Genomic DNA, 16,581 nt, shown 5'->3' with positions numbered 1-16,581 from the left:
GCTGGCTCTATGGGAATGCTCTGCAGCTAAGGGCAGGGGTTCCCACTGGGCTCCTTGTGATGCAGCCAACTTCCGTGTACCCTGTGCAGGGCCAAGGGTGGGACTTTGGGGGCTGCTCGAGGTGAATCGCTGCCCCCTGCTCACAGTGTGAGGGAGTCTGGTCTGTGCCAGACCAGCACCCCACTCACAAGCCCTGCTCCCTCCCTCTGCAGGCCAGCGAGTTTCACACCCCATCCCCATCTTCTGCTGCACCCCCACAATGCACACCCATCCACTGCTCTGTGGGGCAGGGCCCCTCAGTCACCGGCTTCCCCTGGGCTCAGGGGCTCCTTGGTGCAGGCACTCGGCCATAGCAGAGCTGAAGCTGCAGATTCAGTCTCCACTTGAGGTCTCTGGGCTTTGTCAGTGGCCAAGGGTCCAAGCCTGCATGAGCCACAGGGCTGGGCTGGCTCCATGGGCGTCAACCGTCACCTCTGACCTCCCGCCCTGACACGTTTGGATGCCGACAGCCTGCCTTACAGAACTCTGCAATGGGGTGTGCACTAACCAGCGAGGCCTGGCTTCCCGAGAGCCCCACTGGGGCTCGGGGAAATATGGAGCAGATGGCAGGACCCAGGGGCACTGTCCCTCCTGGGTAGGTTGCGGCAATGGGCATGGCACAATCAGCCCATCTCCATGGCCTCCCCAGGGCCCATCTGGGCCCCTCTCTGCAGCGACCAGGGAGCCCCAGCAGGCCATTGACTTGGCACAGCCCCTCGGGCTCTCTGGGTGCCCGCCCCGGGGGGGCACTGCCCAGCCAGGGGTCTGGCACTGGCCCTCAGAGAGAGGCCTCTGGGACCCGCAAGCTGGACGAGGCTGACCTGGCATCCCTGTCCTCTGGGCACTCCCACCTCGCCCCCTGCCTAGACCCGCGCAGGCACCGCGGCTGGCCGCAGCCCCCGAGCTGTCTGGCTGAGGCTGGGGCCAGGGCCGGGAGCGAGGGTCCTGCTGCAAGGGCAGCCCAGGGAGCCGGTGTCTTGAACCCCTGGCTCCCCTCTCTGCCCGCCGCCGTGCGGCAGAGCCCGCTCACAGCCTCCCCCCGCGCTGAGCCCCTCTACCCCAGCCCTGCCCCTCGCCCCGGGGCCTGCCCCACACCGCCAGCCCCGCGATCCGCCTCGGTCCCTGGGGCGATCTGTGCTCGGGGGGCTGCAGCCCGGCTCCTCCACAGCGCAGCCCCCCGAGCCCGGGGCTCGCCGCTGCCGCAGTCCGAGCGGGGGGCTGCGGCGCTGCACGCGGCCGGGCCGGGGGAGCTGCGGTCCCCGGAACGCCCCGGCCCCCCCGCTCGAGGCCGAGCGGCTGCCAAACTCCCCCCCCCGCCCCGCCCCGCCCGGCAGGAGCCGCCGGAGCGCGCGCCGGAGCGAGCGAGCGAGTCTGTGCGCCGAGGCCCCCGCACTGCGTCCTCCCCCCACGCGGAGCCGGCGGCTGGGTGCAGCGCGCTCCGGCCCGCGGGCAGCAGCAGGGACCGGGCAGCCGGCGCCATGCTCAACAGCCTGGCGGAGGGCGAGGACGGCGAGGGGGGGGCGGCCCAAGGTAGGGGCGGCACGGGGGGGTCGCGGCCGGGGCGCGGGTCCCCGGGGGCAGCGAGCCCAGCCCGGCCGGTGCCGCGGAGCCCGGGGCAGCCCTGCGCCCCGTGCCGGCATGTGGCCGCGCCGGGCCAGGGCGCCGGAATGCGCCGGGCGCGGGGCTGGCGGCCGGGGCGGTGCGGAGCGGAGCGGGGCGGGCGGCAAACGGCGCTTCTCGCCCCGCAGCCGGCAGGTGCCCGGGGACCCGCAGCCCGGAAAGCGGCAGAGCTTCGGCGGGGGGGCGGGCTGCTGCCGCCCTCGCCTGCCGGGGGCGGGGGCCGGGGGCGGCGGCGCGGGGGGGTCTTGCGGCAGGGTGCAGCTGGACGCTCCCGCCAGCTCCTGCCGTTGGCCCGGGGGCCCTGCCGGGCATCCCCCAGCCCGGCGCGGGGCTCGGCGGGGGCTTCGCCGCCTTTGGTTTGTGGGTGCGAGTCCGCCTGGCCGCGCCCCAGCTCCCCCCGCAGCTGCGCCCCCGCCAGCCCCCTGCGCGGGGCCTGTCCAAGGTGCTGAAGTCCCGTTCCAGGTTCTCGTGCCGGGGACGCTCCGCTCCAGCGCGAGCCCGGCTCCGGGGCGCTGCAGCCCCTGCGGTTTGGCGTGTGACTCGCCCCTGCTTTGCAGCCGCAGAGCTCGAGCCTCGGGCTCGCTGCCCCTGCCCGCCCGTACCGGGCGCTGCACACTCACTGCGGTGGGGCAGAGCAGGGCAGGATTGGTGCGCAGGGTTGGGAGCCCCCTGCAGACCCGGGGCACAGCGCCATCGGGGACCCCGCGGTCGGGGGCCGGGCGGACCTCGGTTCGCTTTCAGTGGCTGCAGCTAGGACGCGCCGCATTGGCCCGTCCGCTCCCTTGGGCTCCCCGAGGGGCCAGCTCAGCTGCTGGGACTCCCGGGCCCTGCAGGGACTTGCGCAGCTTCGAGCCGCCAGCAGAGCTCGGGCCGAGCCCGCGTTACGTCCTGCAGGTGTCTGTGTGTAAACCCCACCGCTGGGTAAAGCCAGACAGGGGCCTGACCGGCCCACCCCGCGCAGGGCCAGCACTGGATCCCCCCCATCGCCCCTCTGAGCCCACACAGCCCCGGGAGCAGCCCGCAGGGGCAGGCTGCAGAAATCTCTGGCTGCCTGCAGCGAAGTTTGGGAGGGGGAGTTTTGGCGCGGGGGGGCCCTTCTCCCCGGGGAGCCCAGCCCGTGGGGCGGGGGTGGCTCACGCCTGCCCCTTCCCTTGGCCGCCCCAGAGCCCTCCCTGCCCTGGAGCCGTTCCGCTCTGCGCTCTCCTTGGGACCGAAGCTGTGCCCAGGGGCACCTGGCCCCTCTGCCCAGTGGGGCTGGCTCTGCTTCGCCAGGCCCAGCCGCCGCTGCAAGCGAACCCTGGACCGGGAGCGCAGGGTCCCTGGAGCCCGGTGCCTAGGAGCAGAGGGTCAGTCGGAGCCGGGTTTCAGGATCCCCCCAGCCAGGCCCTGGTCCCGGGGACAGAGCTCGCTGGAGAGCCCCAGTTTGGGGAGTGGGCACCTGCTCTGTGCTCCCTGGATCCTGCGTTTCTCGGGAGGGGGGCTCCAGCTCCGGCCCTGCGGGAGCCATCTTTGCCTCAGGGCCAGCACCCTGCTCTGGAGCTCCACTTCCTGGCCCCAGGGACTCTGAGGCCAGCGCTGGGGCCAGTCTGGCTCGCAGCTCTCTTCTGTGGCCTGTCCCCAGGCAGGTGCGGGCTGGCCCAGGCCAGGGCTCCCGAGCCGCAGCGAGGTACCCCAAGGCAGCATGGCCCGGCCCGTTCGCTCCAGGCCACCACAGAAGTGTCCAGGCTGCGCTCGCACCTGGCTCGAGCCAGTGCCCGGCCTGGCCTGGGAGAGCCCGGCGGATGCTGGGGGGTGTCTGCCCCGTGGGTGCAGTCTGGGAATCGGTTTAACTGCAGCCGGCCAAGCATCTGGGCTGCAATCCGGAGCTGGCCCTGGTTTGGGGGGACAGAGTGGGTGGTCTGACATGGGTCAGGTAATGAGACTGGAACTGAAGACCCCGCTCCGCGTGGCCGGGGGTGGCAGCAGCTCTGGTGGAATGGAGGGGCCCAGCTGACCCCTTAGGGGCCCTGCCCCTCAGCAAAGCCTGCACTCCCCTGGGGACCCTCACGCATCCCCCAGGCTGACACGCCCCTGTGTGCTTGGAGCCAGCCCAGGGGCCAGAGCTTATGCAGAGTCGCAAAAGGCGGATGGGGGAGGGGGCTCCAAGCAAGAGCCCCCCAACTTCTGTAGGGTCTGTGTAAAGAAAGGGAAATGGGAAGGGTTGGGGCCCCAGCATTCTCCTGGGGGGCCTCTGCCCCGGCTACTCTGCCTTGCTGGTTCCTGGCTGGGTCATGGGATGGCAAAGCCCAGCTTCCACGGGGCCAGTGAGGGGCCAAGCAGGGTGGGGGGGCCCAGTCCTGAACAAACTTGATCCTTTCTGATGTGTCAGTGGGTGTGCAGAGGCTCAGCCAAGATTGGGCCCCATTGGGGATCCCAGTCAATGATGGGCATCCCATGGCTCTGCTGCCTGCCTTGCCCTGCCAGGATTGGGATGCCACAAAGTCCCTTTAAAACCTCCCTGCATGGCACAGACATGACCCGCATCTGACAATGGGGGCTGTCAGGAGGTGGGGGAGAGGGAGGGAGCTAGCTGGGGAGGGGAGGGTCTTGCTATGCTGGGCCGGTGAAGTGCATGGGGATGCGACTCTCTCCGAGTACCCAGTAGCCTAGAGAGCCCCTCAAGGAGCCAGGAGAGCCCAGGCAAGGCTGCTTGTAAGGCAGGGGCATTGGTGGCTCTTGGCTGGAAACCCACCTGTGCCCTCAGCCTGCCTGGCCAGGAGCTGCTGTCTGGCATCTTGTGCCCCTTGGAAAGGGTAATCAGCTCCTGCCTGTGGCCGGGCTGTTCCACATCTGCAGAGCACCTGCCCCTGCTGCTGCAGGCTCACGGGGAGGCCTCAAGGCTGGGAACAGTCCATTGCCTCAGAAAACAGGCCCTGCTCCCTCGAGGGGAAAGGCCCTGGGCCTCATTCCCCTCCCCGCAGCCAGCCAGTCCCCTGCCCTGCACCTGGATGGGAGCCAGTGTCTCCTACAGAGGAAAGCACCTGTGTCCAATTCATGTGCACTTCCAGCTGCGCTTCCCTACACCATCAGTCCGTGGGAAGGGGGAGAGTCCCCCCTGTTCAGCCAGCTGAGCTCAGCCAGCTCCTGGACCTTCAGGGGCTGCTGGGGGCAGGGGGCAGTTGGGCAAGAGGCAGGTAAATACAGGGGATTAAATGGAGAAGCAGCAGGGTGTTGGCAAGCGATGGGAGTGGAGAGGGTGCAAGGGTGTCTCTGCTCATGGTCAAGGGGGAGATGCAGCTGGGATGCTTGTTATGGTGTGTCTCCACTGGGGTGGGGTGTGGGAGGGGCTGTCCTGGGCACTGGGGGGGGCACCTTGCTGATGAGTACAGGTGTGCGGCCTCAGTCGGGGTTGGGCCCCAGGCAGGCATAGCCCTGCCTGTGGAGCTCACACGGGAATTGCCCAGAGTGAGTGGGATGGGGCTGCACATGCCCAGGTGCCAGATGCCCGCACCCTCCAGCCTGGCCATGTGCTCAGCTGGTTCCATGCTGGCGTCATGGGGGGCTGAAGGAAGGAGATCAGGGGAAGGGCCTTGTCAGGGAAGTGGGGGAGGCTGAGCATATCTGGTGGGACCTGGCTCCCAGATCACACTTGATGCAGGCTGGCCCAGCCCCCCTGCCCAGAGCTGGGCGCATTTGCTGGAGAAGGCTGGGCTGACCACAGGGCTCTGGGGAGGCGTGGTGTGGGTACAGCAGATGGGGCTGTGCAGGGAGATTTCCCGTTCTATAAATAGCCCCATTCCAGCGTCCAGGCCAGGCCTGAGGAGTGGCTCACTGTTAACCAGACTCCAGGCACCGTCACAATACAGGGGCACACAGCCTGGGTCTTGCATACCCCGGGCCTGCCCTCCTGTCCTGACTGCAGGCCGGAGGAGTCCGTGCTGCACCCGGTGGAACCCCCATGGGCCCTCCAGACAGCCGCCCCTCATTGTTCAGACCTGGTCTCAGCTTCTTGGAGCGGCTGGCTGGCAGCTGTGGGTCTCTGCCACTGATCTATGCAGCGTCCTGCAGCCCCTCCAGGTGCTCTTTGGGCACAAGGAAGTGGGGGAGTGCCAGGGAAGGACATGCTGACCCCACCGTGAGTGAAGGCAGCTTCTTCGGCCTGGCCCCCCATCCCTGGGGTTCAGGGATCTGCTCTGGTCAGTTAGCCCCTCAGGGGTCTGGCTCTGGGCTCCCCCCTTCCATGTAACGTGTTCAGTGGGCAGTGACGTTTCCAGCCCAATTTAAGATGGAACGAAAAGCTGTTAGGAGGGCAGATTGCCGTCCGCCTTGGCCCTGCTTCGACCCAGGTAGCGCCCGCTGCTGTGGAGTGGCAGAGACAGTCACGGCGCCTCAGTGCTGCCCTGCGCAGGTCAGGGAGCCCCACAGGAGCCCCTGCCAGGTGCGGGGGGGGGGGGGGGATGCTGCAGCTCATGCACCCTCCCCTGTAGCTGGGCATGCAGGGAGCTTGGGGCGCGTGTTCTGTGCTCTGCCCTCCCCAGCCGGCGGTTCTCCCTGCACTGAGAGGGGATTAGCCGATACCCGCGCTGGGGCTGTTGTTTCTCTGCCAGTAATCCAGCCGCGAGCCCTGCCAAGCGCCAGAGCAAATTAAACGGCCGATTCAGGTTGAGTGTTCCCAGGGGAGGGAGGGAAGCTTAGAGCAGGGAATCGAAGCCTGCGTTTGCTCCTCCGGCTCTTCATTTCGGGGCCACCACCGCAGCAGGGACAGCCCAGCCCTGTGCCCCTGCCCAGCTGTGCTCACTGCTGCAGCTGCCATGGGGGTCCGACCCCACTCTCCCCTGAGCTCCCAGCACCATGGAGCCCTGAGGGGTTCGTGCCTGGAGCTTCCCAAGCTGCTGACCCCCTTTCTCCCCCCAGGTTTTGTGTCTCAGGCTTGGGCTGGGCCGAGCTGTGGGCTAGTGGCATCTGCAGGGGGGTGAGTGGGGGGTCGCTGCCAGCTGGGTTCTGAGCCCAGCAGCCCTCGCGCCGGAGAAGTCAGAGGATCGCAGTCATGGCCGCAGTGCCCTGTCTCACTGCATCCATGGGGGGACGCTCGTGGCTCAGGCCCGTCAAGTGGACAGGGGCCTCGCTGAGGTCAGGACGCTCCAGTGTGAGCTGGAGCAGGAGCGGGAGCAGAGAGACCGAGCTGGGAGCCGAGGGCACGGGGCTGGGCTGATCCGAGCGGGGCTGCGGTGCCTGGTTTGGCTGTGGTGCCCGCACAGCCCACAAACGGTGTGACGAGCTGCCGGGAAGAGGCTGCACCAGCCCCTCTGCGGCAAAATGGTCTCCAGCAGGAGCCGGGAGCCCATCCATCATCTGGGACCCCGGCAGCCTGCGGTGCTTAACTCCTTCCAGCCCTAGAGGGCTTGGCACTGCCTGGGCTGGGGGGCAGCGTGCATGCATCTCGGGGGTGGGCTGAACATGGCCTGTACTGCCCCAGCCAGACTCCCAGCCCTCAGCCCAGGCTCCTGATTGCCCTCATGGGGAAGCTGCTTTCCCGCCTGCCTTCCCCACTGCTGGCAGCATGACTGATGGTCACTGGCACAAGCAGCCAGAGCCCAGGAGCTTCTCCAGGCCGCGGCCAAGGGCTTGTCAGAGGCCGGTGTGAGTGTGCCGGATGGTCTGTGTGTGCAAATAGCATGCTGGTGCCAGCTGGGGGCAGCCCCGTGCACAGAGAACCCCCAGCGCACCCCTTCGCAGGGCCTGGGGCGTGGACCGACTCCTGAGCTGGGATGGCTCGAGCCGGCGAGAGCAGCCTGGGGCTGCTGGGGCTGTGAGCTCTGGCACCTCCGGCCCTGAGCAACGAATGGACACAGCGGCTGGCGGAGGGCCCAGCAGGCCCTCCCATGGGACCCACATGGGGGCACCATGCTGTGCAAGGAGAGAGGAGAGACTCAGACCTCTCGGCAGCATGCGCCCCACCCCCAGAGTCCTGCTCCATTTACTACTCTCTCTGTCCCCTACCCCATGCAGCTCCCGCGCCTTGCGCTGTCATTGTCTCACAGCTGGCCCTAGGGAGCCACCCCCCCCCCCCGGGGCTCTGAGAGACTGTGAAGCCCCCGCCAGGCTCCACAGGCAGTCCAAGCTGTGGGAGGCGGGGCTGGCAGGGCCAGTGCATGAGGACACCTTGACTGGGGCACTCAGGGGGGCATTACATTGGCACAGTCCCATGTGGGCCTCCTCTGGCCTGAGACGGCTCCCTCCCTGCACTGCCCCTTCGCTCAGGTCTCTGTTTCCCATTTTGCCAGTGAGCGAGAGGGGCCGGCTGGGGAACGGAGCAGCAGGCAAGTTCCTAGGGAGCCCCCCCAGCCCCAGCCACATCCCCGGGACAAACAGGAGGTGTCAGCAGGGCCCATCCTACCCAGTGAGGATGGGGAGAGCGAAACTAGCTATTCCCCGGGGACTCCTGCCCGGCCCTGGCCAGCCCTAAGACACTGCCCTGGGCAGCACCTGTGACCCGCCCCGCTCCCTCCCTCCAAGTCTGCACAAGCCTTCTTGCCTTGCGGGCGTGACAGCCTCTCCCCTCCGGGCCTGGCCCTGCACCCAGCAGGGAGCACGTGGGGAGGGTCCTGCACAGAGCTGGCCCTTAGCTCAGGCTGCGTCTGCATCTTTCCCGCACACCAGGGCACCGCGCACATGCCAGGCTGTCCCTGGGCTGCGGCTCGACATGTAGGGCCCATGACTGCGAGTGTCTGGGGACAGGAGATTCCCGGCATCGCTCTCATGTGATGGCCAGAGGAGACAGTTCCTGCGCTGATCCATGGTGCTGCCTGGCATTTCCCTGGGCCAGAGCCATGGGGGGTGGAGGAGACGAGGCCTGCAGGATCTGCCTGGGTCTGGATTAGCTTGAGCCATTCCCATGAGCTCAGGGACACCCCACCTGCCCCCCTGGTTAGCCTGGCTGCGCCGAGGCTTTGGGGCTGGCTTTTACCAGCCCACGGTGTTCAGTGCCCATTGCTGCCCATGGGATGTAGGGAGACGTCAGCCATGCAAGGGCCAAAATGGGAATGCAGTGGGGAGGTGCTGTCTGAGGGAGATGTGGGGTGGTAGGAGTTGGTGTGTGTGCGGGTAGGATGTGGGGCTAGGTGCTGGCATGTGGGGTGTGGGGGGTATGATGTGGGGCTAGGTGCTGGGTGGGTAAGATGTGGGGCTAGGTGCTGGCAGGAGGCATACGATGTGGGGAAGGTGCTGGCGGGGGATAAGATGTGGGGTAGGTGCTGGCGGGGGGTAAGATGTGGGGCTAGGTGCTGGCCTGTGGGGTTTCAGTGACACACCAGACAGCAGCAGCTGGCTGGCCCCACAGGCTCTGTGTGGGAAGATTGGGATGACTGCGGGTGGGGTGCAGGGAGCTCCTGGGTGGAGGCTGCGTGGGGAGGTGCAGAGCCCCCCGAGGGGTGTCTGTGGCCCCCGAGGCCCCTCCAGTGCGCAGCAGGAGCCAGGGGGCCCACGGGCCGGGCCAGCGCAATTGTTAAGTAAGAGCCGGGGCTGCCGGGTCCACCGCTCACTCCTGCTCTCCGTTGCCATGGAAACCAGCCCGGTGAGGCTGTGGCCCGTCTCTGCACGGCGAGGCGCTGGGCAAAGGGAGCTGCTCTGCCCTGGCCTCTGCTCTCGGCGCGGGCTCTGCCCCGCCGGAGCCCCCTGCTCCCCTGGCCTCGCCTCTCCGCAGCCTGGGGCTGAAGGTAACAGCAATGTGGCGGGGCGGTGGGCTGGGATCCTGCCATCGCTGGCTCTGGGGTGCTGTGGGGCACCTGGAGACACTTGTGTTCCCCAGGCGCTGGGGCTGGAGGACTGCGCCCCATTCCCCTCCACAGAGAGGGGCTGCGGCTACCCGCCATCCCCCTGGGGTGGCCATGGGAACAGGGCAGTGCAGCCTGGGGCACTCGCATGGCATCTGTGATCTCCCCAGGTAGGTTGTCTCCTTCTCCAAGCCTCTGGGGAGAGATTAGTCATGTAATCGATACACAGCATCCATCTCCGCACCCCCCGCCCCTGGCCCAGCTCTCTGGCTGGCGCTCGCTGACCAAGACAAGGAGTTCTTGGGTTCCAGGTCTGGCTCCATCTGGCCGGTGCAGAGCGGGGGTTCTGGGGAGGGGAGCTCATTGCTAACATGCCGGCCCTGCGGTGCCACCAGGGGCTGGCTGCCCTCTTCCTACTGGCTCACTGGGGTGAGGACTCTGAATGACTGGCCCTGTTGGCATCACAGGGATTGAGTTGTGGGGCTTGCTCTCCCTTCCCAGACCTGGTACGTGCTACTCCCCCTGGGCTTGTGGGGATTCGCTGGACATTTTCAGCCTCATTTCTGCTTGTTTGTTTGTTTGTGGCATGATCGTGTGACTCCAGTCCCTGCACCATTCGCTAAGGGGAGAAAGCCGCAGCCACTGCCCCTGCAGCGAGGCTTCCTCCAGGGAAGAGGGGCCAGCGTCGCTAGCCATTTCTCCAGAGTATGCAGCATAGTGCCTTGTGCAGGGGGTGGGTACCAGTACCAGCATTGTCCTCTGGGTTTCCACTTCTGGTGGCTGGAAGCCCACAGAGGAGCTGATCCCATTGCACACCTCATTCCCTGGTGGGTTGCATTCAGGAGATAGCAGGTAGGACTATGGCCTGCCTCTGCCCGCTGGGGCTGCTGTGTGTGTCTTTCTCTTCCTTCCTTCACCCACGCTCCCCTCTTGCTCTGCCAGAGGCCAATTTATTTCCTCCTACTCCTGCCCCTGGGCCTCCTCCCACCGCACCCCTTGCATGGACTGCCCTCCCTAGAGCTCCCCTCTGTCTCCTCAGTCACACCTCTCCCAAAGCCACAGTGCCCATGAGGAGGGAATTTCTCTGACAGGGTAACAAGCCTTGGGGGTTGCGGGGGGCAGTAGATGTCACATATCTCGACTTTAGTAAGGCTTTTGTTATCCTCTCACGACCTTCTCAGAAACAAACTAGGGAAATATAGCTCAGATGGAGCTACTGTAAGGTGGGTGCACAACTGGTTGGAAAAACATACTCAGAGGGTAGTTATCAATGGTTCACAATCAAACTGGAAGGGCATATCGAGTGGTGTCCCACAGAGATCTGTCCTGGGTCTGGTTCTAGTCAGTGTCTTTATAAATGATTTGAGTAATGGCATAGAGAATACACTTATAAAGTTCGTGAGTGACACCAAGCTGGGAGGGGTCACGAGCACGTTGGAGGGCAGGATCAGAATTCAGAATGATTTTGGCAACCTGGAGAAATGGTCTGAAATAAATAGGATGAAATTCAATAAGGACAAAAGCAAAGTACTCCATTTGGGAAGGAACAATCAATTGCACAAATACAGAATGGGAAAGGACTGCCTAGGAAGGAATACTGCAGAAAAGGATCTGAGGGTTATAGTGGATCACAAACTAAATATGAGTTACAAATATAAAAATTTGTAACACTGTTGCAAAAAAAGTGAACATCATTCTGAGCTGTATTAGCAGGAGTGTTGTAAGCGAGACACGAGAAGTAATTCTTCTGCTCTACTCAGCACTGATAAGGCCTCAGCTGGAGTATTGTGTCCAGTTCTGGGCACCAGACTTCAGGAAAGATGTGGGCAAATTGGAGAAAGTCCAGAGGAGAGCAACAAAAATGATTAAAGGTCTAGAAAACATGACCTATGAGGGAAGATTGAAAAAATTGGGTTTGTTTAGTCTGGAGAAGAGACGACTGAGGGGGGGACATGATAACAGTCTTCAAGTACCTCGAAGATTGTTATAAAGAGGAGGGTGATAAATTGTTCTCCTTATCCACTGAGGGCAGGACAAGAAGCAATGGGCTTATATGGCAGCAGGGGCGGTTTAGGTTGGACTTTAGGAAACACTTCCTAGCTGTCAGGGTGGTTAAGTGCTGGAACAAATTGCCCAGGGAGGTTGTGGAATCCCCGTCACTGGAGGTGTTTAAGAGCAGGTTAGACAAACCCCTGTCAGGGATGGTCTAGAATAGATCAGTGTTTCTCAACCTGGGGGAGGGGTCACAGGACAAGTTTAGGGGGGTCACCAGGGCTGGCATTAGGGAGTGGCAAGCAGGGCAATTGCCCAGGGGCCCCACATCACAGGGGGGCCTCTAGCTGTAGCCTGAGCCCTGGTGCCCAGGGCTGAAGCATGTAACTTAGCTTTGCAGGGCCCCCTGTGGCACGGGGCTCTGGGCAGTTGCCCTGCTTGCCATCCCTAACGCGGGCTCTAAGTATTATTCATCATTTACTGAATGATATTTAAGGAAGCGGGTCATAAAGGGGGTCACCAGCACAGAAGGGTTGAGAACCACGGTTCTAGATAATGTATAGCCCTGCCTTGGTGCAGGAGACTGGGCTAGTGACCTCTCAGGTCCCTTCCAACCCTGTGTTTCTATATGAAACAACCCTTCTGCCCCAGAAAGGCATCATGGCAGGATCTCCCCCTGCAGCCTCCAGTGTCCCTTCCCTCACCCTCCTCTCCAGGCCTCAAGGTTCTGACTCAGCTGAAGCCCCTTGGGGCTCAGCCATGGGAATCTAGCAGATTGCCTCTGGGCCCCTGCCTAGGACAGCTGCAGTGCACAGTGCCTGGCAGCATTGTCCATAGGCAGATTCCTGTTTGTCTCTTTCTTGTCCCAGTCAGCAGCACTCGCGGGGTGGAGGGTGAGGGCAGGCTGCGCATCCTGTTCTGGTGTCTGTCCTGCATCGGTCTGAGCTGTTTGCTGCTTCTTAGCAGCATCACTGCGGCGGGAAGGAGGAAATTGGCAACCTTGTTTTCAGAGATTCACTCATTAGTAATGGGGTGGGTGATTCCAGTGTGGCTGCTTGGGCTGTTTCTGAATAGAGATGTAGCTAAATACAGAGCCTCTTGAGCCTGTGTGAGTGTGATGGGCACATACACTTCGTTCGGCCAAGGGTCCTAGCTGATATGCAGTTTATCGCATTTTTGTACGTCCCCCCAGAGCTCTGGGTAGTACACTTTTAAGAAAGTTGAGCTGGATGGGTGTGCATGTGTCCATGTACATACCCGCATGTGGCTATTATATAATATGCATTCTGTACAATATTTGTAAATGAAAAGTGAGCTACAACCAAGCAATCTGGCTGCACTCTGACAGATTCCTTCGTACAAAAGGATAGTACATAAAAAGCTATACAGACCACCTGTGTTCTTCACACTAGTGTATGGTGCTGAGTGAAACTGTCACTGCAACCTAGGATTTGTGTGTGTGAGGTGAGGAGTAACCAGAGGTGAGACTAACACGTATGTGGCGGTTCAGCTGGGATTACGGTAGGCAGGTAAGATTGCTGGTGTCTGATGCTCTGACTTGGTTTTTCTGTCACTCTGGGACAGGTTGGGCTCTCAAGTCAGGCACTGAAGTGGCAGTGGGCTGATTTGCAGGCCCACAGTTTCCTTTGACAGGTGTGACAAGCTGGGGTGGGCAGGGTGCAGGCCTGGGACTCCAGAGACCTGGGGGTTCAGTCCCTGACTCTGCCACAGGCTCCCTGAGTGGCCTTAAGCATGCCACCTTGGCCCAGAACCTCCAAGCGATTTAAGTGCCTAGCACCCATTGAGATCTGTGCCCAAGCTCCTCTCTGTAAAATGGGGGTGATGCTGTCCCCCAGGGGTGTGTGCAGAGCTGCAGCTTGTGTCGGGCTTGGCACCGCAGGGCTGGGCTGTAGGCTGGCTGTGCTCAGAGTCCTTGAGCTGCTGGCTGGGTTAGGAGCTGAGGCCAGATCCTCAGCCACTTCCACTTTACACCCGGTGAAGATCTGTACCAGGCTTTGCCTTGCTGCGGCGTATGAAGCTCTAACCCCCCTGCAGTAACTAGGCAAACAGCGCTCCTGCACCAATGCTGTGGACAGCAGGTAGTTTGCCCCGCCAAGCACTTCGGCCTTGGGGTGCCACGCCTGGGGAAGACGGACCGCAGACGATGAATCACTACCTCAGGCAGGCACGGGGCACGGCAGCTGAGCCAGGAGTTAGAGGCTGGTTGCCATGTTTGCCGAGGCTGCAGTTCTCTGGTGGTTGTGATTGACACACGTGGTGCGCGGCCTGTTTTCTGCTGTTGCAGGGCAGCAAGGGGTCTTGGGCTCCCTTTGCCCGTCTCCCTCTCGCTGCCCAAGCATCCTTTGCTCTGGGAACGTGACGTGTGGTTTGGAATTGCTTGTTTCTGTCCATTGCGAATAACGTCACCAACAGGCTGTACCTCCTCTGGGGAGGGCGCGGACAGGGTGTCACGGCCCCACAGGGTTGGTGTATGGCCCCATCTTCGGAGCGGTCTAGGACGAACCCCTCTGGTGTGCCCTAGGCCTCTCATTCTTCCTCCAGGGTAGGCCGTGCAGCTACACACAACCTCTGGGCTTGCAGCCCCCGGGAGCTCCGTCAGCAAGTCCCTGAGGGAGACGCGTACGGACGTCCCTCGCCCAGCATGGGCAGTGACGCTCACACAGCGCTGTCCCACAGTCGGGTTTATTCGCTAGCTGGGACATGGCCCAGGCAAGCCTTAGGGTAGCACAGAGAACTGAAGGGTAAAGCACAGTCCAGTCTGGTTAGCCCAGCGCCCAGCCAAGCTGTAGGGACCCCTTGGTTCAAGCTCCGTCTGTCTCCTCCTTGGTCAGACCCGGGTGAGAGCCCCGGCTCGGTCCAGCAGCCAGCTCTCCTCCCCCACCTCTCCCGTCCTCTGCTCTGGAGCTGGGGACCGTTGTTCAGCTCCCTAGGAGAGGTGGGGAAGGCCACAGCCCTCTGGTTGCTAGGTGTCCATGTCCTGGCGACTGGATTCGCCATGGTCTTCTCAGCCACTCCGCTGATATCGAGACCTCGACCCAGACTAGGGACACCCACATACTTCAGCCTGTCCTGAGAGCAAACAGTTCTTTTGCGTCACTGGGTAACAGTGCAGCACATAGGGGAAACTGAGACACACATAGGCTTCATAACAATATTACAAAATACTCCCACTTGTGTCACGGAGTGTGGGGGAGTCCAGGCCCTGCACCCCTCTTCCTGGGATTCACTGAGACTCTCAGCCAGCCAGTAAAACAGAAGGTTTATTGGACAACAGGAACACAGTCCAAAACAGAGCTTGTGGGTACAACCAGGACCCCTCAGTCAAGTCCTTCTGGGGGAGCAGGGAGCTTAGACCCCAGCCCTGGGGTTCCCTGTGTTCCTCCACCCAGCCCCAAACTGAAACTAAACCCACTCAGCAGGCTCCCTGCTGCAGCCTCCGTCCACATTCCTGGGCAGAGGTGTTACCTCCCCCTCCCCTCCCCCTCCTGGCTCAGGTGACAGGCTCTCAGGTCTCCCATCCCCAGGGCATATTCCCAGGTCAGCACTCCCCCCTCCCTGCTGTGTCACATCATCACATCTTGGTCACCCAGGCTCCTTGCAGGCTGTGGCGTGCAGCAGACTCGGGGCACTGCAGTCCCGTGACACCAGTAAGCGAGGCCGCTTGTGTTGTGACAGCGTGTTCTCTGCCCCTCTGCACTCTGGACAGCTGAGCCCCACGTGGCGCAGCTACATAATGGGCTGGGACTCAGCCCAGGGCATAGACGGGCGTCCTGGGCCCTGCGCAGCATCCTGGGGGTCAGTGGGCTTCTCTCCCACACAGCAGGGAGCATTGCTGGGACTTGCCGAGCGCTGGGGCCCTGGGCTGGGTAATGGCAGCAGCATGTCCCCTCTGTCAGGGCGCTGGGTGTGTTTGGACCAAAGCTCGGCAGAACAGGAGCTTCCTCTCCTCCTCCTCTCACTCCCTGGGGGCTGCCTAGCTCTTGGCCATGGCATGGGGCTGGCAGGGATATGGAGGCTGTCTAGACCTTGCTGGGCCTGTTTGTTAGCACTGGTGGTTCTCCTGTGACAGGAGCTGACAGAGCCCTGTGTGGCTGGGCAGCATTGGTTTCATTAAACTGCAACCTGTGGTTCCATGTCCCAGGCAGACCCTTCCCTTGGCTGAGAGCACGTGGGCCCACCCCAGGCCCTGCCACTGCCAGGGGAGCTGTGCTCAGCCTCCGATCGGCTCTGCAGCCGCTGAGTGAGGTTCTCCTGGGGCGCGAGGAACCCCACAGGGAACAGGCTGCACTTGGCATGTTCCTCGGCAGGGGCATGTGCTAAAACCTACTGGATGCAGCCAAAGCACCGAAGCCAGGTGGCTACTGTTCCTCCCCCGGGGAGCAAGGAGTTCCCTCTGGAGAGACCTGGGAATCGCAGAGCAGTCTGAAAATTCTGCCCCTTGCCCAGTCACGGAGTGTGGGGGAGTCAGGGCCCTGCACCCCTCTTCCTGGGAACCACTGTGACTCTCAGCTAGCCAGTAAAACGGAAGGTTTATTGGACAATAGGAACAGTCTAAAACAGAGCTTGTGGGTACAACCAGGAGCCCTCACTTAAGTCTTTCTGGGGAGCAGGGAGTTTAGACTCCAGCCTTGGGGTTCCCCTGCTTTCCACCACCCAGCACAAAACTGAAACCAAAACCCCTCCAGCAGGCTCTCTCCTGCAGCCTTTGTCCAGTTTCCCGGGCAAAGGTGTCACCTGGGCCCAACCCTCTCCCAGCTCAGGTGACAGGCTCAGGTCTCCTCACTCCAGTGGATTCACCCCCTGCTCTCCCATCCCCTGTGCAGACAGTCCCAGCAGAACTAGACGCCATTCCCCGGTCAGTCCACCCCACTCCCTGCTGTGTCACACCCAGTTCCTTGGCTCTGTGAGGCCCTGACCTGAACCCAGCCATCGAGAGCAGTGCTGTGCCAGGCTGTCAGCGGGTTCCCAGCGCCACAGGCCGCGCTGTCCTTGTCCATGGACTCGCTCTGCCTGTCCCATGGGGTGCTTTGTGCACAGCTGGTGTCGGGGTTCCCCCTGAGCAGTCCATGTCTCCCTGCCCCTGAGAGACCCCCAGGAGCTCCAGCCTTCCCCTGAAGCGGGCGCAGGCAGCTCTGTCCCAAGCGGGCTGCGTAGGCGA

The 16,581-nt window shown here is 62.9% G+C and overlaps 1 protein-coding gene across 3 annotated transcripts in view; it reads left to right on the top strand.

Moving 5' to 3' along the window:
• Positions 1-16,581, top strand: part of SLC12A5 (solute carrier family 12 member 5) — a 111,047-nt gene that overhangs the window by 26,361 nt on the left and 68,105 nt on the right. The window contains exon 1 of one of the 3 annotated variants that reach the window (XM_073309670.1): positions 1,352-1,569. The exons of the other annotated variants lie outside the window; for them this stretch is intronic. Coding sequence (XP_073165771.1) covers positions 1,518-1,569 — 52 coding nt within the window. The 5' untranslated portion in view covers positions 1,352-1,517. Of the gene's footprint in view, positions 1-1,351; positions 1,570-16,581 lie in introns of those variants that run through there. 3 annotated transcript variants of the gene reach the window in all.

Source organism: Lepidochelys kempii, chromosome 13, assembly GCF_965140285.1.
Source record: "Lepidochelys kempii isolate rLepKem1 chromosome 13, rLepKem1.hap1, whole genome shotgun sequence".
NCBI classification, from domain to species: Eukaryota; Metazoa; Chordata; order Testudines; family Cheloniidae; genus Lepidochelys; species Lepidochelys kempii.
This window is presented reverse-complemented; position numbering and strand designations above follow the sequence as displayed.